The 26,930-nt window shown below is 37.8% G+C and overlaps 5 protein-coding genes across 9 annotated transcripts in view; 4 read left to right on the top strand and 1 right to left on the bottom strand.

Moving 5' to 3' along the window:
* Window positions 1-3,491, top strand: part of nrg2b (neuregulin 2b) — a 65,770-nt gene extending 62,279 nt beyond the window's left edge. For all 3 annotated transcript variants that reach the window (XM_043257545.1, XM_043257544.1, XM_043257546.1), the window contains one exon: window positions 853-3,491. In XM_043257545.1, the coding sequence (XP_043113480.1) occupies window positions 853-1,501 (649 nt within the window). In that variant the 3' untranslated portion in view covers window positions 1,502-3,491. The remainder of the gene's footprint in view (window positions 1-852) is intronic.
* A 1,149-nt stretch (window positions 3,492-4,640) lies between these two features.
* si:dkey-160o24.3 (N-acetyllactosaminide beta-1,3-N-acetylglucosaminyltransferase 2) lies at window positions 4,641-7,892 on the top strand. Its single transcript, XM_043257547.1, has 2 exons — window positions 4,641-5,368; window positions 5,855-7,892. The coding sequence occupies exon 2, from the start codon at window positions 5,858-5,860 to the stop codon at window positions 7,211-7,213; it is 1,356 nt and encodes a 451-aa protein (XP_043113482.1). The 5' UTR covers window positions 4,641-5,368; window positions 5,855-5,857; the 3' UTR covers window positions 7,214-7,892.
* Window positions 7,893-8,026: 134 nt separating this feature from the next.
* Window positions 8,027-9,924, bottom strand: eif1ad (eukaryotic translation initiation factor 1A domain containing). Its single transcript, XM_043257548.1, has 5 exons — window positions 9,796-9,924; window positions 9,303-9,420; window positions 9,097-9,205; window positions 8,902-9,010; window positions 8,027-8,530 (listed from the first exon to the last, which is right to left on the bottom strand). Exons 2-5 carry the CDS (start codon window positions 9,387-9,389, stop codon window positions 8,284-8,286), a joined length of 552 nt encoding a protein of 183 aa, XP_043113483.1. The 5' UTR covers window positions 9,390-9,420; window positions 9,796-9,924; the 3' UTR covers window positions 8,027-8,283.
* Window positions 9,925-10,153: 229 nt separating this feature from the next.
* On the top strand, window positions 10,154-15,674 carry tmco6 (transmembrane and coiled-coil domains 6). Its single transcript, XM_043256594.1, has 13 exons — window positions 10,154-10,368; window positions 10,467-10,591; window positions 10,679-10,788; window positions 11,534-11,717; window positions 11,805-11,909; window positions 12,344-12,435; window positions 12,581-12,697; window positions 12,863-12,977; window positions 13,757-13,925; window positions 14,070-14,164; window positions 14,814-14,981; window positions 15,279-15,404; window positions 15,515-15,674. Exons 1-13 carry the CDS (start codon window positions 10,278-10,280, stop codon window positions 15,533-15,535), a joined length of 1,518 nt encoding a protein of 505 aa, XP_043112529.1. The 5' UTR covers window positions 10,154-10,277; the 3' UTR covers window positions 15,536-15,674.
* Window positions 15,675-16,416: 742 nt separating this feature from the next.
* dnajc4 (DnaJ (Hsp40) homolog, subfamily C, member 4) lies at window positions 16,417-24,133 on the top strand. 3 transcript variants are annotated; one of them, XM_043257949.1, is made up of 8 exons: window positions 16,417-16,548; window positions 17,242-17,294; window positions 17,720-17,831; window positions 18,418-18,508; window positions 19,418-19,593; window positions 20,372-20,539; window positions 21,099-21,185; window positions 23,136-24,133. In XM_043257949.1, exons 3-8 carry the CDS (start codon window positions 17,740-17,742, stop codon window positions 23,230-23,232), a joined length of 711 nt encoding a protein of 236 aa, XP_043113884.1. In that variant the 5' UTR covers window positions 16,417-16,548; window positions 17,242-17,294; window positions 17,720-17,739; the 3' UTR covers window positions 23,233-24,133. The 3 variants fall into 3 exon arrangements, with proteins under 3 accessions (XP_043113884.1, XP_043113887.1, XP_043113885.1); XM_043257952.1 differs by having other exon boundaries at window positions 16,452-16,528; XM_043257950.1 differs by lacking the exon at window positions 16,417-16,548 and adding an exon at window positions 16,579-16,742.
* The last annotated feature ends 2,797 nt before the right edge of the window (window positions 24,134-26,930 follow it).

Here is a 26,930-nt window from a genome sequence, read left to right as displayed (position 1 = left end):
TGAGCTTAGGAGACTTTTCACTGGCCCTAAATCTCTTAAAGCAATAGCTCAACCAAAAATTTAAATTAGCCCATAATTTTCTCACCCCGGAGCCATCCTAGGTGTATATGACTTTCCTCTTTCAGACGAGCACAATTCTTTAAAAATGTTTCTAGGCTCTTTTAAGCGCGGTAACGCTGTTGGATAGTGGCCATTATTTTGAAGCTCCATAAATATATCATATAAATCTGTCGTAAAACGTATTTGCCAGAACACGTCTTCTGAAGCAGATTGATGGGTTTTTGTAACAAAAATATTTATATTTTAATTCTAAACTCAAATCACTGACGTCTGTATGTGTGTTAGTGAGAGAGTCGAGCTGTCTTCTCGGCTGACTCAAGCTCTTCTTCTCTTATAGTGAAGCTCTCTGACATTTTGTTTAACTTCTCATTTTCACCCTTTAATTCGTTACCTGCATTTCGTATCGCTTTATCCTCGTTCATCTATTCTGCGGTGAGCTTATGCTACAAATGTGGATTAAGTCAAACGTCATACGCCAGTTCAACCGAGGTCAAAGATTCTGGAAACCAGTGATTTGAGTTAAAATATTAAAAACAGAAATATTTTTGTAACAAAAAACCCATCGATCTGCTTCAGAAGACTTGTGTTAACCTCCCGGAGGCGCATAGGTTAGTTTTACAATGGATATATATGAGTTATGGAGCTTTAAAATAATGGCCACCGTCCACCAGCTTGGAAGAGCCAGGATACATTTTTTAAAAACTCAGACTGTGTCTGAAAGAAGAACGTCATGTACACCTGGGATGGCTTGGGGGTGAGTCTCTCACGCTGTGTTTTTCTGCGTCTTCGCAGGTACGTGTCCGCTCTGACCACGCCGGCGCGTCTATCTCCAGTGGACTTTCACTCCTCACTGCCCCCGCAGGTGCCTACCTTTCAGATCACCACGCCCAACGCCAGCCACGCCCTCTCCCTGCCGCCCGCTGCCTCGGCCATCGCCATGGCAGCCTACTCGCCCGACGACGACCAGCCCCTCCTGCATCGCTACCGGCGATCCCGACGCCCGTATTACGCGGCGGAGAGCACGGGCTCCCTTCCGTCCAGCCCGTACCGCTTCGTGGACGACGAGGATTACGAGACCACGCAGGAGTACATGTCCTCCCGAGAGCAGCCGAAGAAGAGCGGCGGCGGCGGCCACCGTTGGCGCAGGAGGTCGCGGCTCAACGGCCACGTGTCGCAGCGCACGCCGGGCCCCAGGAACTACAGCTCTCAGAGCTGCCTGTCGGACAGCGAGTGGGAGGACGATGAGGTCGGCGACCTCGGCCACGGCGAGAGCACGCCATTTCTCAGTATGCAGAACATGAACGCCACCGAGCCGGCCACCATCTACCGACCCAACGACACGCGGACTTTCACCAACACGGGACGCTCGGGCTCCCGGGGAAACGTGCAGGCCAACAAACTGTCGCAGTCACGGTCCAGACCGGACAATGCACCCCTTTAAAAAAGACAGACGAGAGCAAGGACGAACGAACTTGCGTAGGCGCGAAAAACAAATGATATGCTATAGACCTGCACCTATGAGAAATATTTTTTATTTTATATAACAGACAGATATTCTAAACAAATGAAATATTTATTTTCATTTCAGCAAAAATTGTCTACTAGCTAGCAGCAAAGACTTTTTTTATAGGGGGAAAACTATTTATATGTAATTCCTTTTTTTGATTTACAGCATTACGAAGAAGAATTACGTGCCAATTTTTTCACGAGTTAGAAATAGAATAATATTGTGGTGCCTTTTGCTGTTTGCCGACGAGGGAGGTTCAGTTGAATTTTTGTAGCCTTTCTTAAAAACAGACTCTTGGGTTTTATAGACATGTTTTTCTGTTTTTTCTCTTCGTTCGTTTGTTTCGTTTGTTCAGGATCTCCCCATTTGAACTGTGATATTATTCAGACACCATGCAATATCGAATCACTTCTGTGTAAGGTGTTTGTTTACATGACTAGGATTCACGCGCACACATAACCGACGTTAAATTGCATCGGATGCTGATTCGTCGGCGAATCCGAGCGCCGTTTGCGTTCGTCTTTGGTTTCTACGTTCGACGTTTTCCTTTCTCTCAACTGGTTGTCGCATATTGTTTCCATTGAAACAGAGGTACGCAGGAGTTCACAGGGCATGACGCTGGGTCGCAGTTATCGGCCCTGGTGTTCAGGGTTTTCAAAACGGTGGTCTGTGCGTCCAATGAATGTGTTTACACTTCTGTCCGTGTGCGTGAGAGTATAGTTGAACCTCAGTGTATACGTACGTGTCTTTGTGTACGCAGTTTCGTGCGAGAACGCGTTTCGTCCGTGCGTTCGCGTTGTGTTCGTCTTCAGGTTAGCGTTTCGAGCGCGTGTGCGTGTTGTGAGTTTCGACGTGCGCCTGTGTGTGTATACGTATGCTTGTACTCTTTTTAGGATGTTGGCTTTGTCGAAAGGGAGCTCTGGGTTAACGCTATAGGGTTAAACCGAACCCCCCTAGTGGTGACACGAGCTCGTTGCACTGTAACCTTCTTTCCTTGTGTAGTCATTGGCCTGCGGAGGAACCAATCCAGCCTGATTCTAGCCTACACGGACCTACATCTCTCTCCCACACGTTCCCATTCCTATGCCAGCAGCTTTAAGCCGCACTGTGTCTCAGGACTTTTCATCGAAAACTGCATTGCCCATAAAACAGATCCATTACTGCCCGTCGTGTCTGCGTCATGCTGGGAAGACAAAGAAGAACGATACGACCAGATGTGTTTATCTGCTTTTGTTGGCTTTCCTTCGTTTTGTTTCAGTGGGGTCGTTCCCAGTCCGCTCTCTCTTTTTTTTTTTGACACATCTATATGCAAGTTGGAGACTTGCTCGAAGCAATGCGTGTTCGGCTACTAGACGTGCTACTTTAGGTGGATTCTAAAGTGTAAACCCCTACTTCCAGAGCCCAGCAAACCTACTACTACATTTGAAAAGACAAACCCGCCACCCTCACACTTACACAAAATGCAAATGCACACACTTACACACACACACACACACACACACTTACACACACACACAAACGCTCAAGATTCATTCTGTGTGCACACAGTCGTTTAAAGCACCGCTCGTCTCACCGATTGATTTTCTTCCTGTCTTTCTCTCTCTGTTTCTTCTGTTCTTCCTCTCTGCCTGTGAAGGCATCCCTCCCTCTGCATGTTCTAGTGGTTCAGATAGATGGGTGCATGGTAACCGCAGCAACTGAGTCGTATTCACACGGTGAAAGTGTAGTTTTCATTTGACATTCAGCAATAAATCCCCTTTTTTCATGTTCATTCTTGACTTGGAATATGCTAGAAATTTTTGCAAGTTTTCTCAAAAAATAGTACTTGTAAAAAAAAAAATAAAATAAAATCAAACCACTTGTTCATATGGAGAAAAAAAATAAATCTTAATTCCTACCATTTTAAAAAATGAATTCATCAGGATGTACGTCTGTTTCTTGGGGTGATACATATGTCTTGATAGTAAGAAAACAACTGTTTATTTGTTTTATGGACAGAACCTTACGGAGTTGTATCAAGGATGCAACCAAATGTTTGAATTTAGTGGGGAACGGAGTTAAAAACTTGACAACCGGCCTTTGCAAAACTTTATACTTTATAATGATTAACAACTCATTTAATATCAAATGACATGTGTGCTGTGTCTGTGTTGTGTACGGGTCCGGATAATATTTTGAGGACTCTAATTTTTCTTAAATTTTACAGTTAAAAGTTCTTGAAAAGTACTGTGAAGTCCTTAGTCCAAGAAGTCCAAAAAAATTGCAAAAATATCAGATGAATTCACTTGAACACATGCCAAAAAAAAACACTTGCATGAAGTTATTGAATACAATGAGACATTTATACAGGAAAGATATGGGTGATATATAGGTGATAAGGCCACATTAGGTAACATTAGTTACTGCATTAACTAAAGTTATCTAAACTAATTAACTGAACTATCATTAAGCAATACTCTTTGTTGGAGTATTTATGCATTTTTGTTAGCATTCATTAACTGTTTATTGTTGTTACCTCACATGATATAATGTTAGCCTATATACAACATTTGATTTTAATAATGTATTAGTAAACGTTGACAATTTACGTAAGGTTAATAAACACTTTAGAAATATTTTTCATTGTTAGTTCATTTTAATGCAGTTAACCAATGGCAATTAATGTGAACTTATTACTGAAGTAAAGTGTTACCAAAATATTAGTAAAGGAAGTACATGTTAAGAGAAAACGCTAATTAACATGTTTTCTGCATGTTTTTCTACTTCAGAATTTTACCTTATTTCAGTATTACTTACTGTTTCTTTGTAACATTTTCTAGCAATTTCTGAATGTGAATGTCTTTTGGGGGGTACTTTCAGTGCAACTTTCAATAGCAATATTACTGCTTAGGTGTTAAAAACATACCAAATGATGCAAGAGAGTTCTCAAAAACTCAAAGTTCTGCAACCCCTACTTAACCAGCTCGACTTGTCTCTCCAAGACTCTGTCAAGGATCGGTTCTTTTAGAGGTGACAGAATCTTCAAAAATCCTTGGTATGGAACACATTTATCAACAAGCGGCCTGAAGACAGTGAATATGTGGGCGAGCTGCCTGGGGAGAAGATGAGTGTTTTACCCATGATTGATTCTATACGGAAAGTCTGGTGAGCTCTTACTAATGTCCTCATCACAGTGATGAAAATATTTGACTCCTAATACTAGATTCTAATCGGCATCAACAGCGATACTGATATTGTTTTGTAATACAGACCATCTGGTCTTACTACCCAAGGAGAAAGACCTGTTATCTGTGGCCTTTCATATGGCAATACAACAAATAGTCACAACTCACCATACTCGTCGAACAAGAAGCCTTAAGTGAATGAAACCACAGCATACTAAAACAGATGTGAGTATATGTATATTCTTACAGTAGGTTAATTAGGAGACGACAGGGTTTTTAGGTTAAAATCTAGACTTTTATTTTATTATTTATCTGTTTAACAGATTTTTGGCACTTATTACCTAAATATTTGTGCTATACAGAATTAGACTTTTAAAATAACTACCGCTCTTCTGTCTTTCATCACAACTGAGTATCGTGGGCGAGGCCTCACGCACACCTGAACTTTACCTCTGAGGTCACTCCTCACGCTTCACGGTGCACAAGTGAATTTACTTCTAAGAGCACATTTGTTGCTTTGTTTTCTTATAAGACGTTTCCACGCAATATCTTTGTCTTTTAGCTTCCGCTTACATTATGGGAATTAGGATGTGAACGACCTGAAATTCATCATTAAATACGTCGCCAAAAAAACGTGGTAAGTTTGAAGCGATTTAGCAGTTTACTTTTCATTTTGTTGTTGGAACAATAACAAATAGAGAAAAAAAACGACGATACCTGTGGTGCTTTGCTTTTTAGAGTAGCCTTAGCATATGAGGTGTTTCGTTTATATAGTTTAAATAAAAGTGACTAAATAAATGTAAAACTTAAATACTTTAATAATAAGCTTATTATTATTATTTAAGTAGTATAGGTTACATTTTATGATAAATAATTTCATGTAAATGTATTAGTTTATGTTAATGTAAATAGTGTAATATTTTCTAAAAAAAAAAAAATGTTTTGGTGAAAAATAAGGTTACTATTTATTTATTTGTTCATTAAGATGTTTGTTATTTTCTAAATAACCTGTAATTACACCAGTGGGTGAGCCTGTTGCTGGTGTAAAAATCTAAGTGACCGAGGAAAAAAAAACATCACATTTAATTATTTAATTTGACATCCTTTATCTGTCTTTCCTCAGTTTATGGCTTCATGTCTGTGTAGATACCGCCGGCGGATTCTGTTCTTCTGTTCGCCGTGCATATTGCTGGTCCCAGTTTACATCTATGTCTCAGTTGCTTTGTGCTATGTCATGAAACATGGGGCATCCCACGGTGCACACGTTGTTCATTCCAAGCTGCCATCACACTTCACCGCGTCTGGACTCAAACACTCCAGAGATCTGGCTCCTCATCCTGTGAAATCCTTCTGGAGAAGCGAGCTAGACAGTGGCGCTCTGTGGAACATCATCCAGTACATGACGGATCGCCAGTATAACCCCATCCTAAAGCCTCATCTGCCAGAAAACGTGTCTAGTGTTGCTTACAAAACAGCAATTTCCAGAAGGACTGGAGATAGATGTTCTCCAAATTATGAGATTAAGAACACAATCCCAGATTACGCCAAACTACCAATCCAGATGAAGAATTTTTTGACCAGCATGCACTGTCGAGACTATCCGCTTATCATAGATCCTTTAGATGTTTGTGATTCTCAAGCAAAGAAAGGGGCGCCAACGTTGCTCATGGTTATAAAAACTCAGACTGCAAACTTTCAGAACAGGGAAGCCATACGAGAAACATGGGGGCGTTCGGGAAATATAAAAACACTAGCTGGACAACAAAGACCCGTCAGCAGGGTCTTCCTTCTGGGGAAGTCTGAAGACTTGCATACTGAAGAGAAAATGCATTTAGAAAGCAGCAAATATGGTGATATCATCCAGTGGGACTTCATGGACACCTTCTTCAACCTCACCTTGAAGGACGTGCTGTTCTGGAACTGGTTCTCAAGGCGATGCTCGCACGCCCGCTTCATTTTCAAGGGCGACGATGATGTGTTTGTGAGGATACCTGCTGTCCTAGACTACCTGCTGGCTGAGGAGGCAAATGAATCCAGGAAGGCAAGTGACACAGAGTCGTTTGTCATGGGGGACGTCATAAACAATGCAGCACCGATACGCTCTAATTGGACAAAGTACTACATCCCGGAGAGTTTCTATAAAGGGCTGTACCCATCATACCCCGGTGGAGGAGGGGTGCTTTACTCTGGTTCTCTGGCACGCAGGCTTTTGGAGGTGTCGCAAAGGGTCCATCTGTTCCCCATTGATGATGTCTACCTGGGCATGTGTCTTCAGAGACTTGGGGTTTACCCTATCAACCACCCTGCCTTTCTCACCTTTGACTTCCCCGTAGATGAGCCCAGAGAACCCTGTGCGAATCACACCATCCTCCTGGTGCACAAGCGGAGCCCAGCTGAGATGCTGCAACTTTGGAGCGAAACGTCGACGCCTAGCCCTGAATGCAGAAATGCATCTCTGAGAGTCAAACTTAGACCTGATTGAGTCCAGACCGAACCTTTTTTTTTTTAAAGCAAGTTCTCATTTTCTACAGAATACTTGAAAACTGAAGTTATGCATTGCAAGGTATTTTTTTATACTTTTTTTGTATTTTGACTTGATAACTGCCTAAAGGTTTTATAAGCAGGGTTTCTGCAGGTTTTGTGATGGTAAACTTAAGACTTTTTGAAAAGAGTTTGAGACTAAGTAAAGAAAATTTGAGAAATAAATTGAAGGGAACACGGTGTCAGCATGGAGCACACAGTGAGTTATATAAAAAAAACAGTAACATTTAAAATACAACTTCTAACCAATCTACAACTTACACTGCTTACAATAACTAGAGTATTTAAATGGTTGTAACATTTACTGTACCTGCAAAAAAAGTGATGTTCTCCCTGTTTTGTCTTGTTCTTAAGTACAAATGTCTAAAAATGTAAATCTACACCTTGTCTAAAATCTCCCTTTAAGCTTAATCATACTTTTGTTAGATTTGCCAGAAATAATCTTGATTTAAATGTGTTTAGATATTTGCATTAGTGTAAACAAATAGAAATTAAAAAACAAACAAAAAAAACACTGAGTTTTTTTGTAACACATGCAACATTTAACGCCTTAACTTCATGCTTTTAAGACTTGTTTTCAAATGATGACCCTTTTAGGGCCTTATTTTGATTTGTGGAAGGGTGAGAGAAACCCTCATAAAGACAATGAAAATGAGAAAAATTCATCTCATGCTGACTTTGTCTTAGTTATCTGACATTCAGCGAATGTGCTACTTTGAGTATTAAACCAGCGAGAACTCGTGGGCAAAACGACAAGTGTACAAAACAAAGTTTATTACAACACCGTATTTACAAGAATTATAATATACAATGTTTCTTTTAATGAAACAAAATGTGTTCGAGATTTGAAAGAAATTAAACTAAAGCGGAAACTTCTGAAAGCCGTCAGACGGAAATCATTCAATGCAAAATTAGCTCAGTCTCAGGCATCAGTGTAGTTTTTTTAAGGTTCATATAAAACCGTTCTTGGTCATGCTGTGGTGGGAGCACCTTCCAGTATCATTTGTCATGTTATGTTCTTCCTTCATCGTCTTCCTCCTCTTCGTTATCATCACCTTCATCGTCCTGCTCCTCATCGGTCTCTTCCTCACTCTCACTGTAGAGAACAGTGGCACGATTGGTGTTTACAAAAAGGTCGCTGTCATCATCCTCCGAGTCGCTGTCACCCTCCTCCTCCTCTGTTTTTTCAGCACTTCTTTCTTTCGGTGATCCCTCGTTCCTCTCACTGGACGTGCGGCCCTCCTGGAATCCTTCAGGCCTGTGTGAAGAGTGAAAGTGCCGTTTACTAAATTCATTTCAATTTTGTCTTCTTGAGACACAATCGAAGGACTCCGAATTAAAACCTAACTTAAAAAAGAAAAACAAAAAGAATTCAGGATTATGTTTTAAAGGGATAGTTTAATTTACTCATCCTCGACCCGTTTCTTTCTTCTGTGAAACATAAAAAGATATTTTAAAGAATGCTGGTAATCAAAAGGTTTCTGGTCCTCGTGGACTTCTTACCGTTTTTTCATTCCATTTTTTTCAAAATATCATCTTTTGTGTTCAAAGGAAGGAAGAAAGTCATACAGGTTTAGAACAACCTGAGGGTGTCAAATATTCAATTTAATTATTAAAAACCACACTTACCAGACACTAAGTTTTCTCAGGTACTGAATATGGTCCCTATAAAGTATGAAGCTTATTTCTCCTTTCACCTTCCCTCCTTCTTTAATGGGATCAACGATGACAAAGTCTCCTGACAAACAGAAAGGCCAAAGAAAACCTTTTAGTGTCTTCAAGAACAGAATCGCTACACATCCGTGAAAGGTAAAACACGCTCACCTCGTTTGATCCAGATGTTCTTCCGGAATTTAGTAGGCATACTGACAAGGAAGCGCTCGCCGCTGCCAGTCACGGCTTCATGGAGGTTATTGCCATTACTTCCCAAGACCTGCGACGTGAAGGAGGTGTAGAGTTATTAGTTATCACGCTTTAATGAGACTACTGAGATTTCAAAGCATTACAAATCTCAGAAACAGTAACTATACCCTCATGATATGCTGGTCTTCGGTAGGCGTGACAAAGTCCTCCAGGACCTCTTTGACTACGTGCTTGCGTTTGGTTGCCTTTGACATGCTGGATATAAACCTCTGGAGATTCTGTCACCTGAATAAAGAAGATATGTTTTGTTTGAAAAATAGCGTTATAAGTACAATAAATAAAAGCGTCTCTTAGGGCAACAGTTAGGCTTTGAAATGCATTAACATGCACACAAACCACATCCTTGGCACCTTGCTAGAACATACATAACTGGAAACCAGTGGCCAGTATTGCATAACAATTATAAACGCTGTAAGACAATATGTTAATATTCAAAAGCAAGTCATCTGACATGCGATTACCTAACTGTACTGTTTACAGTATAACAGCATGGCACAGAAACATGTGGCCTTCATGCTGTGCTGTTGGTCTGGACAAATAAAAAAACTGAATGTCTAGATTTATTTAAATAGTAAAAGCGCAATAGGCATAGTCACCTACCTAGAAACTGTATATTAAACCGTGGATGTACTCTGAGTTTATTTACTAATGGCATCGAGATGAATTGCTAGCGCTCACTCGAATCTTCTTCACAGAAGTGTGAAGCGAAACCCGGGCGATGCAACTGGGTCCGAAAATTACAAAATAAAGGACACACGAACACAGCTGAGGGTGAGACGATTTTTAACAGTAAAATGTCTATAAATCAGTTGAAACACAAACACAATTTATTTTATAACAATAATAATAATAATAATAATAATAATAATAATAATAATAATAATAATAATATGATATATTTAGCCGGTCATAAGAGACCTTTATTTTGAAATACCATTTTCACGGTTTATATTTTTAAAACAGGCACAGCAAGCCATGCCATAAAGCACGTTAGAATATGTGATGAGAGAAACAGGTATTAAAAACAATACAGTAATCAAGGCGCAAACTTTCATTTATGTTAGTGAAGAGACATCTTAAAGATGTGGAGATTGAAAACCCTCCGTCATAAAGCAAGTGGATCTGGCAATAATTTGGAGGAGTTCAAACTCAAGAGAAGAGAATTTGAGAAAGGTCTGTTTCGTGCCCGTTTTGTTGATTTTATACATGTTTGTAACGTACTAATGTAGGCAGAAGTAATATATATTATTCGTGTGTTCGTCTACCGATAGCTCTTAGACAGGCACGGAGAGACAGACAGCTCATCAGTAAGAGACTCTTGCAGAATGAGGATGAGGAAGAGGATGAGGAGGAAGGCTCCATGGAGACTGGCTCCGCCCCTCTGTCACCTGAACAGGTCAGACTCCAGAGGGCATAGGTTTAGTTCTGTTTTATGTACTCTGTGTACATAAACTACACATATTGCTGCTGTGTATCACATCAGGTCAGAGAGATGATCCGTGGAGTCCAGTCTGGGGGTGAGGAGAAACAGGCTCGTCTTGCATCCCTACGAAAAGCACTGAGAAATCCAGAGAGCCAACTCACTTTCATTAAGTAGGGCTTCAGTATCAGCACAGAGATTACTATATTGTTTGCTGCACTGCACTGTGTTTACTTGTCTCTTTTCTTCTCCTTTAAATGAATACATTTTGTAGGAGTAAACTTCACTTTATAAACTTCTTTAGGAACAGTATTTTTCTCCCTGTTGTGCTTAGTCACATTTACACTGAATATAAGAACTATATTCATAATCCTTATTAATTATCTTATATAGTAAAGATAACATAGCTAATATACTTAAATATAATGTAATTTTATATTTTTTATTCCCATTTAATGTTTATATTAATGCTGTCAAATAATTATTATAATTATAATTATCGCGTCCAAAATAATTTTTGTTAAAATTATATATGTGTGTGTACTGTGCATTTTTAATGTGTGTATAGAAATACACACCCATACATGTAAATATTTAAGAAAATGTGTTATATGTTATGTTTATATATTAAATATACATTTTATATATATATATATATATATATATATATATATATATATATATATTATAACTTTTATTTTAGATGATAATCATTTGATTGCACTAATTCATACATTTTTGTCATATATTTACCTTTTATTTTAAATTATAATAATATTTGTATTGATATATTTTAATCAAATGCATGCACAGCATAAGACACTTCTTTCAAAAGCATAAAAAAGCGTTATTCCAAAGATAGATACCGTAGATAAGATGTAAGTGTTTACTAATGCATTGTCTGTGTTTTTTCTTCAGATCAGAGAACAGCATGCACATGTTGATCGGACAGCTCAGTTCCCATAATGCTCAGTGTCAGCTGGAAGCGGCCCGCTGTCTGCATGAGCTGTCTCACTCCTCTCACCCCGCTGTAGGTCAGGCCTGTCTGCCCGCAGGCCCCTACCTCCTCACTTACCTTTCCAGTCAGAGCACCAAGCTGGCGGTCGGTGGCTTACCACTTTGAAGTCCGCGTCAGAGCCATGTAATCGATCACTCCTCATGAATTTGTCTCTTTTGTCTTTTCTTTTAGGAGCTGTCTTTATACACTCTGGGAAATCTGTGTCCTGACAGCGCTGCGGTTAGAGAGAAGCTCCTCGCTCAGGGAGTAGTTTCTGCACTTGCAAACTGCATTCGTGTAAGAAAACTTAGGTTACTAAAACTAAACTGTTACTTATAATTGACTATAACTCTTATAATTGACTTTAAATCAAGTCTTAGCATATATACTGATGAAGTTGTCATGAGTGAGTAACAACAAAAAAAATCTTCAAAGCAAAATAATTTTTTTTCTTGCTTTATTTTTTATTTAAACACTGTAACACATTCAGTCATTGCTTTTCTGAATGTTTTGTTCTTGTTTAGTGATGTTATCAGTGTTATCCGTTATCATTGCGATTACAAATTTGTGTGGTTTTATTTTATTTTCAGTATGACAGTAATGGGAATTTGTGGGGGCTAGAAATGTGTTTAACTGTCACGTAATACAAAAAAGAAAGAAAGAATAATGTCACAATGCAAAATAAATAAATCAGTTAAAAAAGTTTAATTTGGGTTGTTTTTCTGTTCTAGAATCAGAGGTATAATCTGGCTGTTGTGGAGGCCGTCGGCTTCACGTTGTCTCAGCTGCTGCAGGCCAAAGACGCAACTGAAAAAATCATCCCGTAAGTGACCACTACTTGCTTTATTTATGTTTACTTGTGGTATTTGTGACAAATTGAATAAGGTCTTTATTGCTATATTGTACTGTTAATAGTTTAATGCTAATAACAAAAATAATCTGTCCTTGTTTTATATTTAAAACCCCAGAGCGGTCATGGCTTCAGGAATAGTCCCTCATGTGATCTCAGCATTGACTCCCGACCCTGAGTTCGGTTACGGGACAGCGGTTGAGTGTACGTGGTGTTTGCACTATTTAGTCTCCAGGTGTGGTCTTTTCTCCTTTCATTAAAACTTACTAAACAAGTTGTGCTGAAACCTATTTAGTGCCAGTTCCTCCAGATAGCATGAATTCCCTTTTATTATCTGGAACAAAAACGGGCAAGTGAGTAAAACCTCGGCTGAATTGTGCCGTGATATTGTGGTCTGCAGTAATTTGGATAACTCGATGCTGATCGCTGAAGGCGCCCTCTCACGATGTAGCGCTGTTTTAATAACTCTAGGGGGCGCTGTCGCTCAAGGAAACCTGGAGGGTGGGATAGAGTTGGTAAGCCATTACAAGCACTGCATTTTATACCCACATCACGTACATACTGCACATCTGGGTTAGCAAGAGAGTCATTTTAAATGATTGTGTTCACTGAATAGAAAGACCACCTGTATATAATTCAATTATCAATGCATTTATAATCAGTGTTTACTATTACGTTATTTTATGAATTTCTCAAAAAAAAGAGCATTTCATCTTAAACTTGAACACAGAAAAATGTAAAGTAATATATGCCGTGTGTGTATTGTTTTAAATAAAAAATAAGTATGTAAAAATAAGTAAATACATAATGTAGACTTTGTGTGTGTGTGTCTGTATACAGTAGACAGTCAACATTTGAATTGTAACTTTCATTAAACCTAAACAATTCTTTGGTTTACCTTGTTGGTCCTTGATCCACTTCAAATGTTGACTACTATACACACACACACACACACACACACACACATAAAAGTCATATTTAATGTTTTTACATATTATGTAATACATATTAAGTTATCATGTATTTTTATTGTGTCTGTTTACTGTATTATGCATACACACACACACACACACACACACACACACATATATATATATATATATATATATATATATATATATATATATATATATATATATAGTAGCATAAAGTAGTATTTGAACTTCTACAAATTGAAGAAATTGGCCAAATCATCAGCAGAATGATCATGTGGTTATTAAAGCTCTGTCATCCTCTAAAAACTGCTTTCACCTCCTTTCCTCTGGACTGTGACTTTTTTTTTTTTGCCGTGCAGCTCATTTGGCCTCTTCTGCGTTGCCTTGGCAACCTGCTGGTCAGTGGAGGTGATGTAATGCCAGAGGACACTCGTCTCCTCGCCGCGCTGTGTGTCTTTAGTCAGGCTTACCTTCACCTTCATCCTGCTCTGTCCAGAGAGAGCCTGTGGGTGCTCAACAACCTCACCGGTGAGCAGGACGTTAGAGTGCATGTGCTGATTAGAGCCTCGATTATTTATACCAGTTAAAGCTAAAACGGAAATTAACTTGTTAATTGGAGAGAACGCCATTCTTACCATTCTGACCGTGATGCAATGTCTTATGTTTTTTCAGCTGGCTCTAGTGGGTTATGCTCTGGCCTGCTGCTTCTTAATATGGTTCCCATATTAATCCAGTTACTGTCTTTCTCTAAAGGAATTAACTCAATGGTGAGGAACAAACACGCATATATACATCAGTCTAACAGGCGACCCACTGTGAGGTGTATGCTCTTACACTGACTCGTGTTAAAGCACCTACAAAAAAACATCCGTAAAATATATTTGAGAATAATTTACTCTCCTGTTCAGGAGTTTTATCATTTTTGTAAAAACCAAAAAAATATTTAAATGTATCTATCAAAGCGTCCGAAAAAATTTAATGGGTTTCTTCACATAATATTAATCACAACTGTTTTCAACAATGATGATGATGATGATGATGATGATGATAATAATAATAAATAAATTAAATAAAAATAATAAAAGTTTCTTGAACATCAAATAAAATTGTTACAATTTCTAGAGGATCATGTAACACTTTTTTAATTGATTTTATTTGTAAAAATATATTTTTATTTTTTTGACTAGTATAAATATATCTTATATTTTTAAATACAAAAATATACTTGTATCTAACTGTATTTACTTAATATTACGGTGTTTCTGTCATAGTAAATCACTGCTAAAAATTACTTGAATATACTTTATGGTTTCAAAAAAGTTAAAAATTCCTTCTGCTGTAATTCTACTAAACTCATAATAACATGTACATTTTGATAACATACACAGATAAATTTGACTTCTCTGTTTGTACAAGGCACTGAGGGTTCTGGGTAATATCGCCCATCATGGCATAGTATACTGTGCTGGTTTAACACAAGCGGGGCTGCTGACCGCTCTCTGTGCCACGCTCAAGATGGCCGAGCCAGAGGTGGTCATCCTGAGCCTAGAAGTGCTGTACATGCTGCTATCCAGCAGCCCACCGGTAAATGAGACCATTTATCAGTTCATTCTCTCTTCACATAGTATTGCCTACTGTTTTAGTTTTTATTAACCTTTTTTTGCTTTGCATTTGAAATATTTTTAAATTACTTTTAGTGATTTTGCTGTTTTTGTCATTTTTATTAGTTTTACTTAAAATGTTTATTTTTAATTTTAATTAACGATAACATCCTTGCATATAAAATGATCTCATATTAATCTTTGTAAGAAGCTTAATTACAGGCTGGCTTACTCAGAAACAAGCAAATTTAGTGTAAGCCCTGTTTTTTTTTTGTAATAGGTGGTGGAGGAGTTCACGAGGTTAAATGGTGTTCCTCTGCTGGAAGCCATTCAGTATAACAGTGAAGGAGAGCAACGCGTCAGAGCCACCTACATCCTCCACCATCACTTCTCTTCTTTCTCTGAGGTCAATATTTCATTTACCTTCTATTATTTATGGACACATTATATGTGAGGAATCACCATGACCAATATTCTCTTTTAAACTTATAAACTTTTTTTTGTTTTTGTTTAAAGGTGGAGAGCCTTTCATCATAACACATCCAATGACAGAATTGCAAAGATTAGTCTTTGCAGAGATTTAGCTTTCTTCAAAAGCAGAACCTTTTAGCACTTAGTCATTCTTTCATTCTTGTCTTCTGAATTGTACAAAAAAAATAAATGTCTTTTTACTGCACATATGAAGCATGTTCACATGTTATTACTGCTGATCTAACTGACCACAGAAGAGCATTTTTAAGGTTTTATAAGTATAGTGAATATATCTGAATGTTCCCATTTATTTAAACTGGACTACAGGGGTTCCACAATCCTCACAAAACATAAAAACATGTCAAATTTGTTTGCAATACTAAAACAGTAAATATGTATTTGAGTTGCTATTTATTCAGAAGTTGCTCCACTGTTTCTCTTAAATAATAAGTAAAGGTCCAAACATGTCCTTATTTTATTTTATACTACGGGCCCTTGAATGCTTGAATCTTACATAGTAGTGTATGTGTGTGTGTGTGTATATATATATATATATATATATATATATATATATATATATATATATATATATATATATATATATATATATATATATAAGATTGCTATTGTATATATATATATATATATATATATATATATATATATATATATATATATATATATATATATATATATATATATATATATATGTGTGTGTGTGTGTATATATATATATATATATATATATATATATATATATATATATATATATATATATATATATATATATATATATATATATATATATATATATATAAAATAAATAACAGAAACCCATAAAGATACTGGCCAAACAAATAAATCTAGTAATCAATATAAGTATGCATGCATGTCTAGTAGTTTTCTCCAAAATGTACAATTGTACTGTAGCAGTATTATTCTGTTAATGTACATATGCTGTAACCCTTTGGAAGCAGGTAAACAACTGCTATGAAACAGTCCTTTATGTAACAGCGCCAGTGAAGCGTTATGAAAGAGGCAGAACATAAGAGCAGACCTGTGCGTGTCCGTGAATAAAGGTGACGCTGTTATCTGTGTTTAATTCGCCGATTTATGTCTCACTGATGAGATTTACAGCGCGTTTGTTTAATGCTTGCGCGCTAAGCTACACGCCTCCTTTAACTTTGTTGTTGTTTTTAGCATTGCGGCTAAGCTAATAGCATGAGGAAGCCTATTCGTGTCACAAAAACTGATACAAGACACCAATTATCAGGTTCTGTTTGGCATGGAAATGCGTTTAAGATTATTAATGAACAGCAACATTAGCTACTGTCTTATTTGTTTCACCGACTGCGTTTCAAACCTAGTGAGCTGACTATATAGACAGCATTTTGGGTCTCATTTGTCAGGAGACAGCCCTGTTTTGCGTCTAAAAGTAACGTTACTGTCTAGTTTTAGATTCTGACAGCTACCTGGTTTATTATTTAGTGGTCATAGATTTCATTTCAACAGTTGTCCAAGCTTATGAAATTTAAATTTATGTTTGGGTAGGAAAAACATTAATTGCTCGCTGTTCACACTGTGACAGTAAAATCCTGATAAATCTACATTGATTACCACATTAGACAGGGTTTAGGGTTTAGATCGTAGAAATTAGATCAATTCAAGAACTTCAGATGTCAAAGAGTGACCTAAACTAGTATATAAAACTCTGTGTGTGTGTGTGTGTGTGTGTGTGCGTGCGTGCGTGTGAATCTCTTGTGTCCATTCAGGATCTCCTGCAGAGCTGCTGACCGACTGCATTTCAATGGCATCCTGCTGAGCGGTATGTAGTCGCACCAAAACATAACATGCATTCAACATGTAAAGCTTCAGTCAAACAAAAACTGCATTCATCGCGATAAAACCTTACTCAAACAAAATGTGCATTCAGCATGATAAAGCTTTAAGCTAAAACAACATGCATTGAACACGATAAAGCTTTGTCCGATCGCAGCATGCATTCATCTTGATAAAGTTTCATCTAAATACAACAAGCATTCAGCGCACTAAAACTTAAACACAACATGAAAAAGCCTGACCCAGACGGCACACATTCAGCATGCTGAAACTGCAACAAAACGCAGGATGCATTGAACACGCTGCAACTGCAGAAAGATCTAAAACAAAACCTCCAGAAAACTAATGTTTATTTTGTTACTTATTATTATTTTATTTCACACATTGTTTAGATTCTCATCTCTGTTATAGTTTATTTCTAAGGAAGCATCATGCAGTTGGAGGCTCATCTTCGTCTCTTTCAGAGTTGTTTGTGGTTCTGTAAAAGTTCTCAGCGGCTGTTCTCACTCAGTTCTGCACACAGGTATACACAACCACATTTTTATTTTTCCTCCAAAGCCAAAATGGTTTAGCTAAAATACTAAAATGTAATTTGTGTCCCTGTGTTTTCTAGTATAATGATGCTATTCATTATGGAAGCAGAATAAAATGTATAAAAATCTATTTGCAACTTTTAAGTTTACTTCTCGCAAGTTAAAAACAAAAACAAAGAAATGTTCTTTTTCACTGAGATTTTTTTGTAAATATTTATTTGAACAATTATGCAAATGCATCATTCAGATCTGATGTGGTCATGTATAGAGTATTATAGAAGCATAACTGTTGGCACAAAACATTGTAGCTACTGCCTAACCACCACCAAGAATTTCCAGAGCGGCTACCACCACTCACATTTTTTTATGACAATCTATTTTGACTTGTTATTCTAATCAGGCTGTTTTATTTGGTAGCATTATTTTGTAAATTATCATCAAGGCCATGGGATTATGAGATTTGGCTGCAGACATTATTTTTGTAGAGTGACTATTATTGTAGTTTTTATAATCTTGCCGTCATAAAGACAGTGTTGAGAAATAATTTGTTTTCATTGCCTCTTTTTCTGTTTATAGGTCATCAGCCAATTACTATGATCTTCTCGGGGTGAAACCAGATGCTACGCTGAAGCAAATTAAGAATGCATTTTTGGACAAATCCAAAAAGGTTCATTTCTAGGGATCCTTTCTGTCATTTTAAAGCGATTTTGGTTATCGAGTCTAGTGTTACAATTCTTATAACCTTCCCAGTGTGGAAACTTTTACAGTTAACATTATAGTTATCTTTCAGATATTTTAAAATTGTGATTAATTTTTTTTATTGTGTCGATGGAAATGGGTTAAGTGATATGCATGTGATCAAAGCATCTTGCAATTTGCAAAAAAAAAACAAACCCTATCTCATGCATAGTTTATCTTTGTAGGTTGTACAAAAATTAGGACTAGCCCTACACCTCCTCACCCCTAGAGGGAGCTGTGCGATTGTGGCAGAGAGACTATTGTCTGTTCCTTTAGTTTTACATTAGTAGGTGCGTATTGTTAAATTGTATCCTATTTGTTTATTTATTGAGTTTACTAGGCACGTTTGTTTTGTTGAGTAATTTTTTTGACATGTCACAAATTGAAGCTGTTAAATATGTTGGTGAGAGAGCTTCAAGGGTAGCAAATGAAAGTTGTGAGACAATTATGCATGTGTCTGCGAGAAAGAGAGTGAGAAACATCTGTTTATGGATGAAGGAGGCAGAGTGACGGCAAGATAGAAGCAGTGCATGCTTGTGTGTGTGACAGGAGATGAGGGTACAGGCAGAGGATATGGGCGCTTTGTTTCCAAGTCAGAAGCAGATAAAAGCGTCGTGAGTGATGTGATTTAGACAACGAGTAAGAGTGGAAAGGTGAAAAGGTCATAAAGATGAGGCTTGTGTCCTATTCTGTTCACTAAATATGACACGTTTTTATGAATACTGAATATGTCTGTGCAGGTGAAGTGTTCTTTCAATTACTTAAATTGATAAATGTATATAAAAGTGTAATGCCATTGGTTTCATATGAGCAAAAATGTACGTCTTCTCATCTTCAGTTGCACCCCGACAGCGACCCATCCAATCCCGGTCTGCACGGTCAGTTTGTGGAGCTGAACGAGGCGTACAGGGTGCTGAGCAGAGAAGGCCCCAGGAGAGATTATGACCTCAGGCTGAGGTACCAGAACGCTGCGGGTCCTGTTTTCAGATCCTCCAGCGCCACCAACAGACCCAGGTGACTGTTAGCTCCATTATTAACCAACATGATGTTATTAAATGGGACTTTCCTATAAATAAGTATAAATGGACGTCTTATACTCACATGAAGATTATAATATTGGCATATATACTGTAGAATCCAGTGGCCTTAAAATACACAGATTTGATCCCAAATTCCTGTGATAAGAATTAGGAATAAATCTGCAGAAACAAGCTAAACTGACCTTGCAACCGCTCAGAACACCTTAGTAACTCTAAAGTTATCTGAGAACACTATAACATCTCCATAGCAGTGTCCTAGCAACTGCATAGCAACATGCTGAGAACACTTAAACAGCCTCTCAGAACACTTAAACAGCTTCATGGCAACGCCCTAGCAACCATTCAGGTCATCTTATCATCACAAGATTTGCTCAGATGAACACCGTATTTTTTCAAAATGGGTAATAGTCTGGTTGCACTGGTAACCACTTGCATTACCAAGCTTCAAAAAGCCAGGATACATTTTTAAAAATCTCCTACTGTGTTCGTCCTAAAGAAGAAAGTCATATACACCTAGGATGGCTCCAGGGTGAGTAAAATATGGGATAATTTTTATTTTTAGGTGAACTTACTTTGTACAAAAGATGTGGAATCCTTGTCTTTTAAGAAATGTTGGAGCTTAAATGTTTTTTCTATGGGCATCACTGCATCACTAGAACTTTTTAAAAGTGATTTTTATTTTTAAGAATAATGTTTCAAAAAATGATGGTTCAGTGGCTGAAATACCAGTGTTATGTCTCTATGTTTTTCAGTGCAGAAGCTGCAGAGAGCATCCGTTACTGGGAGCAGTTCAGACAGGCCCAGCCTCAGGAGAACATGGCTAAGGAACGGGAAAAGTGCAAGAAAAATAACATCCGTTTTGTGGGCTACTGCGTGCTAACTATGCTACTCAGTCTCTCCATACATTACTTTGGGTTCAGGTAAGAGCTAATACATAGTATTGACATCAACATTCACAGCGTTCCATCCTAATATTTTCCAAAACACCCTGAACGATGCTGCACTGATAAGTGAGTGTTTTGCAACTGTTTGTATGAAACACAGTGCAAAATGTTTTCTTTTGTTCCTGCGTCGGTTTTCTGATGAGTACGTGATAATATTGTTTTGTTTTTGAAACGCATTTCGTCTGTCCCAGAGCCAGACAAACCCCAGTAGAGCGTGTTCACTGGTTTCCCATAATCCCTGATGTTTAGTTATGCTTTTCAGTATCAGCTAAATGTTTTTACACCTTGAATTCAGGCGACTGAGATTAAGTATCTCTTATAAACAGACGCTGCTCGCTTGACGCGTAGCAGAAGTGCACTTAAAATGTTTTGAAAAATTATCAAATGTTTTATTGCCCCGTCAGTGCTTGTGTGCCCTTTTAAATGCGACCCTAAAGTTATGTGAGCGCGTCGTGGATGTCTGTTCACCCCTCCAAATATATATGTTGGCACTAAATCTGTTCACCTTTGACCCCTGGGCTGGTCTGACATTCAGGAAACTGCAAGAGGTCCATAATAACTTCATGGATGAGAAGGATAGAGTCATCACTGAGATCTACAACACATCCAAAGAAAGAGCCAGGTGGGGAACGCTTTGAAGTTACACGTGTTACACCTCAGAAAGCACATCAGAGGTTTTCAATACAAAAGCTGTAGCGTTTGAAACCGTTTGAGGATAAACCGTTAACATGTGAAGCGGAGATCAAGTAAGATGATTATAGATTCATCTCATGTTATTTGACAGCCTTTATGGAGTTGTTCTTTATTAGCAACTCAGTCAGACCCATAATGAGTTTTAAGTGCTAAAGGAAAATACAATTTGTAAGTCACTTAATAAAAAGCATCTGCTTTGGATAAAGGCAGAAATTTTGAGGACAAATTGTGTTTAGGATAATGCTGAATTGCATGATTGCACTGTATTGTGGGACTGGACTACTATAAATCTGCCAAATCCCCATAGATATGAAATATTTACTAAAGTCCATCCTGAGATATTAAGTTAATATTTAAATATTTCAGTTAATGGACATATGACGTGCAAGTAAATAGGTTAGCTATTAATTTGGTACAGTTTTTTTTTATATTATGGCTTTGTAGCAGAACTTTAAAATAGATTTAAAAATATAGAAGTATATAACATTAGTTCTGGCAGATAATGTGAATCAAACTTTCATCGGCTGACTCTCAACTGATCCTATAGGAGTATGTCACCTATCTCAGCATTCCTATATAAGGCCTATTCAGTATTATTCAGCAGCTTTATCACTTCCTCCATCCCCAGCTCCTCCTTTCACCACAGTAAAGACTTGGCTTTCTGATATTCCTTGTTGAATCCGACTCCTTTTATCACGAATAATGTTGTAACATTTAAAGATATAATGCCCCTTTTCACAAAATGTAATATAAGTCTCTGGTGTCTGTGAAGCACGTGTCTGTGAGGTTTCCGCTTAAAATACCCTACAGATCATTTATTACATAATTTTGAAAATGCCCAGTTTGAGTTTAAGCAGAAACACTCTGTTTTTGGTGCCTGTTTCTTTAAATGCAAATGAGCTTTTGCTCCCAGACGCCTTTTCCAGAACAGAGCTGCGCCAATAACAGCTCGTACCTACTGACAACATTTGTGAATACATCCAAAGCACAAGCAGTCTGTGAAGGTAAACAGCTGGGAAAGAAACCTTGTTTTTTAGATCCATGTGACAGAACCAATATACAGTAAAAAAAAAAATGAATAAATAGGACCCTAAATAGTGTTCTGTGCTCATCTGTGCACCCAAAGACAGTTTTGCTCAAACTTCACCACCCCATTAGAACTGGTGATTGTTGTCACTTGTGAAATCAAAAAGACGGTTAGATTAAGGGGCGGTATTATTATAATGAGATCCCTTTACAACGTCACAAGGCAAGCAAAATCAGACAAGCTCGTTTTTTCTTCTCCTGAATCATGACAATAGTGGTCCTGATCGTCAGTTATCCGTTTGTGCACTGAACACAGTGCTGCGCTTCACTGTAAAACACGCAGCACATCGCACTGCAGCGTTTGGTTTATAATTGCACTAAGCTAGATCATGATCATCACGTAGCCCCGTTTATATAAATTTTGCATTTGATGTACAGAGATCTGGCATGAAACTCTAGATGGTGCAGTTTGATAGGCCTGACTCGGTCCAACCTAATGACATCATCACATGGCACAGCGGATTGGGTTTTTTCTGTATCAGTAGCCAATGAGCTCTCTGCTCAGCATTCAAATGTGTGACTAGTCATTGCTGTAGCGGTCCGCTAACTCGCTTCAGAAACCCTTCACCTTTCCTCATCTCCACCTGTATAGATCTGCGGCGAGGTGATCCATGTATGCTACAGAGGGTTATTTCATGTATGTTTTATTTGCAGCAGCAGTATTTTTTTTACGTGCTCAGCAGGGGCATGTTGTGGATGTACTGGCAGTAGCAAGCCTCTTTGATCTTGCAGTGAGTTTTTTTCATGAAATTTTTAAAATGTATTTGATCGTGCTGCTTTCTGTTCTTTTCAGAGTAAACGGCTTCGAGAAGCAGCAGGAAATCTTGAGACAGAAGCACACCGAGTTCCTCGAGAGGTACAAGATCCGACGTAATGGAGAAGAGAAATAAAGCAAGGGAAAGGACGGATCAAGAAGAATCTCATCGCGCAAGGGTTATGGAGAGAGTGCAGGTTATGAATGAATGTTAAAGAGTGAATTGTATTTTGTGTTTTCTAGGGTCACGGTGTGTCAAATGTACAAACGCGGCCCTTGTATTTTCTCCCAACTCTGTCAGATTAAGTGCAAGGCAAATCAGGCGGAGTATAGGCCAACATGGCTTCTTATGAGGTGTTTTAAACACCTGTACTCTTACTGTATTTCCTGCATTTGCAGGCGACATTATAACTGCACCTGGAAAGGGTGTTATGGAAACATTGCATTCCTGATAAAGTAGTTCATCAAAACACTGAAAACACTGTACATTGTGCACTTTGTTAAGCTCAGTGTGTGTGTGGGAGAGATTTTCTCATGGAAGAATGTTATACGGTGCTGCCCAGTGTATTTTATTTCAGGTGCTGGTTATTTTCCAGCCATATTGAATGCAACATCAAATAATCTTATCTTGAACAGGAAGTGAATGGGTCTTTGCCAAGTAATGAGAAGTTTCTTTTACCCATGTAATAGATCTAGGCTGCATATCAAATGCATTTCCTACAAGTTATTTTACAGCAATGTTGTATTAAACCAGACCCTTATTCTGGATCCAAACTCTTCGCAGACCCCCCGTTGTAACAAGGCATAGGTCCCAAAAAAAAATTGTTTTTCAGAAATGCCTTTTTTGAGGAATAGAAAAATATTTTATAGTTTGACATTCAATGTAAAATCAGTAATAGACATTCACCAGAGAGCCTTCGTCTTTATAAATCAAATATTTATTTTTTGTGAGATCACCCTCGTGCAAGTTTCACAGTGAACCCATATCACTGGGTTTTGAAGTGATTAATAATTAAAGATTTTATGGATCTGAGTTATGTAATGTTTTTCGTCTGCTTGCGTTTCTGTGTTTCTATGGATTTCTTAGCAAACGTCTTCACTGTTCTAATACACAACCGTTTGGGGGTTGCCTTTTATGCTCATCAAGGCTGCATTGAACGCTGAATTGCTGCTTCTGTTGGTTATTGCTTTTGTAGTAGATTATTGCTGCTGCAACACAAGTAGTACATACTTATTCAGTTGACAGTGTGAGTACATACACAGATACGGTGGTGAGTATTTAAGGTATACTGCTGCTGCACAAGTAGCGTATGTAACAATAACCCGTAGCAGATTCGTAAAAAAAAAATGGAGCTCAAAAGTTATTGGCTGTGTATGCAACATGAACCAATCAGCTCGCCAGAGAGTTTAATGCTGTGAATATCATCGGTTTGCATTAACGAATTATTAGCCTGTGCCATCTAGACTTTTACGACATAACGTTTTAATATTGTGAAATAATATTATATTTTAAAGTAACTTTTCTTTTTAATTTCAAGGCTGAATGTATTACACCAGTCTTCAGCATTCAGATACACAAAAGTAAACCATATTCTAATTTGCTGCTTAAAAAGCTTCATTATTTTTGTCAGCTGTTTTACAGTTTCTTCACAATCCTTTGATGATTAAAAAAAGTTTAATAGAACATCATTTATTTGAAATTGAGTGTTTTTTAGCACTATAAATGTAGCTTTTGATCAATTTAATGCATCCTTGCTCAATAAGTGTCCATTTACAGCATGTACTTAAAGAAGCATTTTAATGATATTTGCCCAGGTAAGCAACTCTTTTGCTATTGTGCATATTTGATGTAACTCATGTTTTTCACCTTGTGGACGATAAAACAGCCTAAAACTTCCCATAAACTTGCTTTGTTGGTCATTGCCCTACTTTTTAACTCCTCTTAGCAAACAAAAACCTCTACTACGTCATTCCCAATTTGCAATGCTCTTTTCCTGACGTTCTAGAATCCACTACAGCAGACAAATGTGACAGAAGCCTCACATTCCCAAGCCTGTGCAGATGTTGACTATCTGAGCTGTTCTGTGACTCCACGGCCTCGGACTCAGTCTGATGTGGTTTTCTGATATGACATGGGCCCATATGCAGGTGCTCCTCTCTACTCAGGTCTGATCTCGGAGATACCAGCTTTCAGGAATGAGTCAGGGACAGTTTTGATGATGTTTTTTCTGCTTGTCTGTCTCTTCGAGAGCACCTATCATTTTGACTTTTTAAAACTAAACTCTTTTATGGCACCGTCTGGAGAGACTTCACAGAAATACCAACAACATCGGCCACAGTTCAGCAGTATCAGTGGTGAAATCTTGTGACCTTGGCCCGGTTTGTTTATTTGGATATGTGATGGCTGGACCTTCTCTCCTGACCACTCTGGGTTTTCCAGAAGGCCTTTAGATAGTTACGCTCTGAAAGGGCTCTTTGCGGTTGTCAGCTTTAATGCTGTAAGCAGTCCAGGAGAGATAGAACAGCCTGCATTCCTGTAGCCCACATGATTTTTTTTTTTTGCTCTGTATAACCCAAACATACCTGTGGGTGATGTTGAGGGTCTTCACATGCAACCAAAGTCGAGTGGTTTCAGGTTTGTTAGTTTGTTAAATCAATCAGTTCAGTTCACATTTTTACACCTGAAGTACTCAAAATTGTATCGCGTAAAACAAAAAACTGTAAAGTCTAAAATGAAAATTGGTACCATTTAAGGGTTACCCCAAAATGAAGGCTACCCCAAAATGAAAATTCATGTCATGAATCACTTCAAGCGCTTTGATTGTCTTCGGAACACAATTTAAGATCATTTAGTCGAAAACCGTAAGGTTTGTTACTATCCGATTGACTGCCAAGTAAATACCACTGTCAAGGCCCAAAAGAGAATGAAAAACATTCAGTCTGCCGTCATCTGCCATGAATGTTTCAATCAGAATTTTATGAAGCAACAACAATGCTAAACAAATCCTCACTGTAGTACTATTTTGGAGAGTATCCGTTGTGTCAGCTGCACCGCACTGCCAAGCTACGCTGTTTTGATTCGAATCTAAGCATAAATAATAGTAAAAAAATGGATCCTTGTGTTGCAGCTGGCACAGAACACCGTATACGTTTTGCGTCCAGCTGATATTCTCCAAAATGACGCTACAGTGATGTGGAAATTTTTTTTTTGCATAAAGTTGCCATTTTTGTTTTCTTTGCGCACAAATTTTTTTTTTCTACTCGCTTCATAAAATTTAGATTGAACCACTGACATGACAATGTGGTCAATGTCTTTAATCCTTTTTGGGGCCTTGACAGTGTTAATTACTTGGCGGTCAACAGACACAAGCCTCCCGGTTTTAGTTAGTAACTAGCACTTTGGTAAACTTTATAGAACAAATTAATTAAAAATGTCCAGGCTGCTGTTTTCCGACCTTTGGAGCAAATACCAAGGCTGTCAAGCAAGATGGTCAGGGTAAATATTTCTTTAAATTTCTGTCAAATTTCAGTTTAATTTTTTAATTTTTTTTAGCTTAAAATTTCCTTTTTCCATTTATTTTTTTTACTATGAAAACAAGTTTTACTGTTTTTATTATTATTATTATTAGTAGTAGTATTTTTTTTACAGTTTTACGTAAGAAAGATTTGAAACGACAGAGTAGATAAATGAGGACTATGAACTGTCCCTTTAAGTTTCATTCTTCCGCAGGAAAATATAGTCCCGGTTGATACTTAGTTTCTATGGTGCTGTGCAGTGATACAGTTTCTAGGTGAACAGGTGTTTCGCGTCAAAGCCGTTTCAATGTAAAAATG

This window comes from Puntigrus tetrazona, chromosome 14 (assembly GCF_018831695.1).
Source record: "Puntigrus tetrazona isolate hp1 chromosome 14, ASM1883169v1, whole genome shotgun sequence".
Lineage (NCBI taxonomy): Eukaryota > Metazoa > Chordata > Actinopteri > Cypriniformes > Cyprinidae > Puntigrus > Puntigrus tetrazona.
The sequence above is the reverse complement of the archived record's forward strand: the minus strand, read 5'-3'. Positions and strand labels throughout refer to the sequence as shown.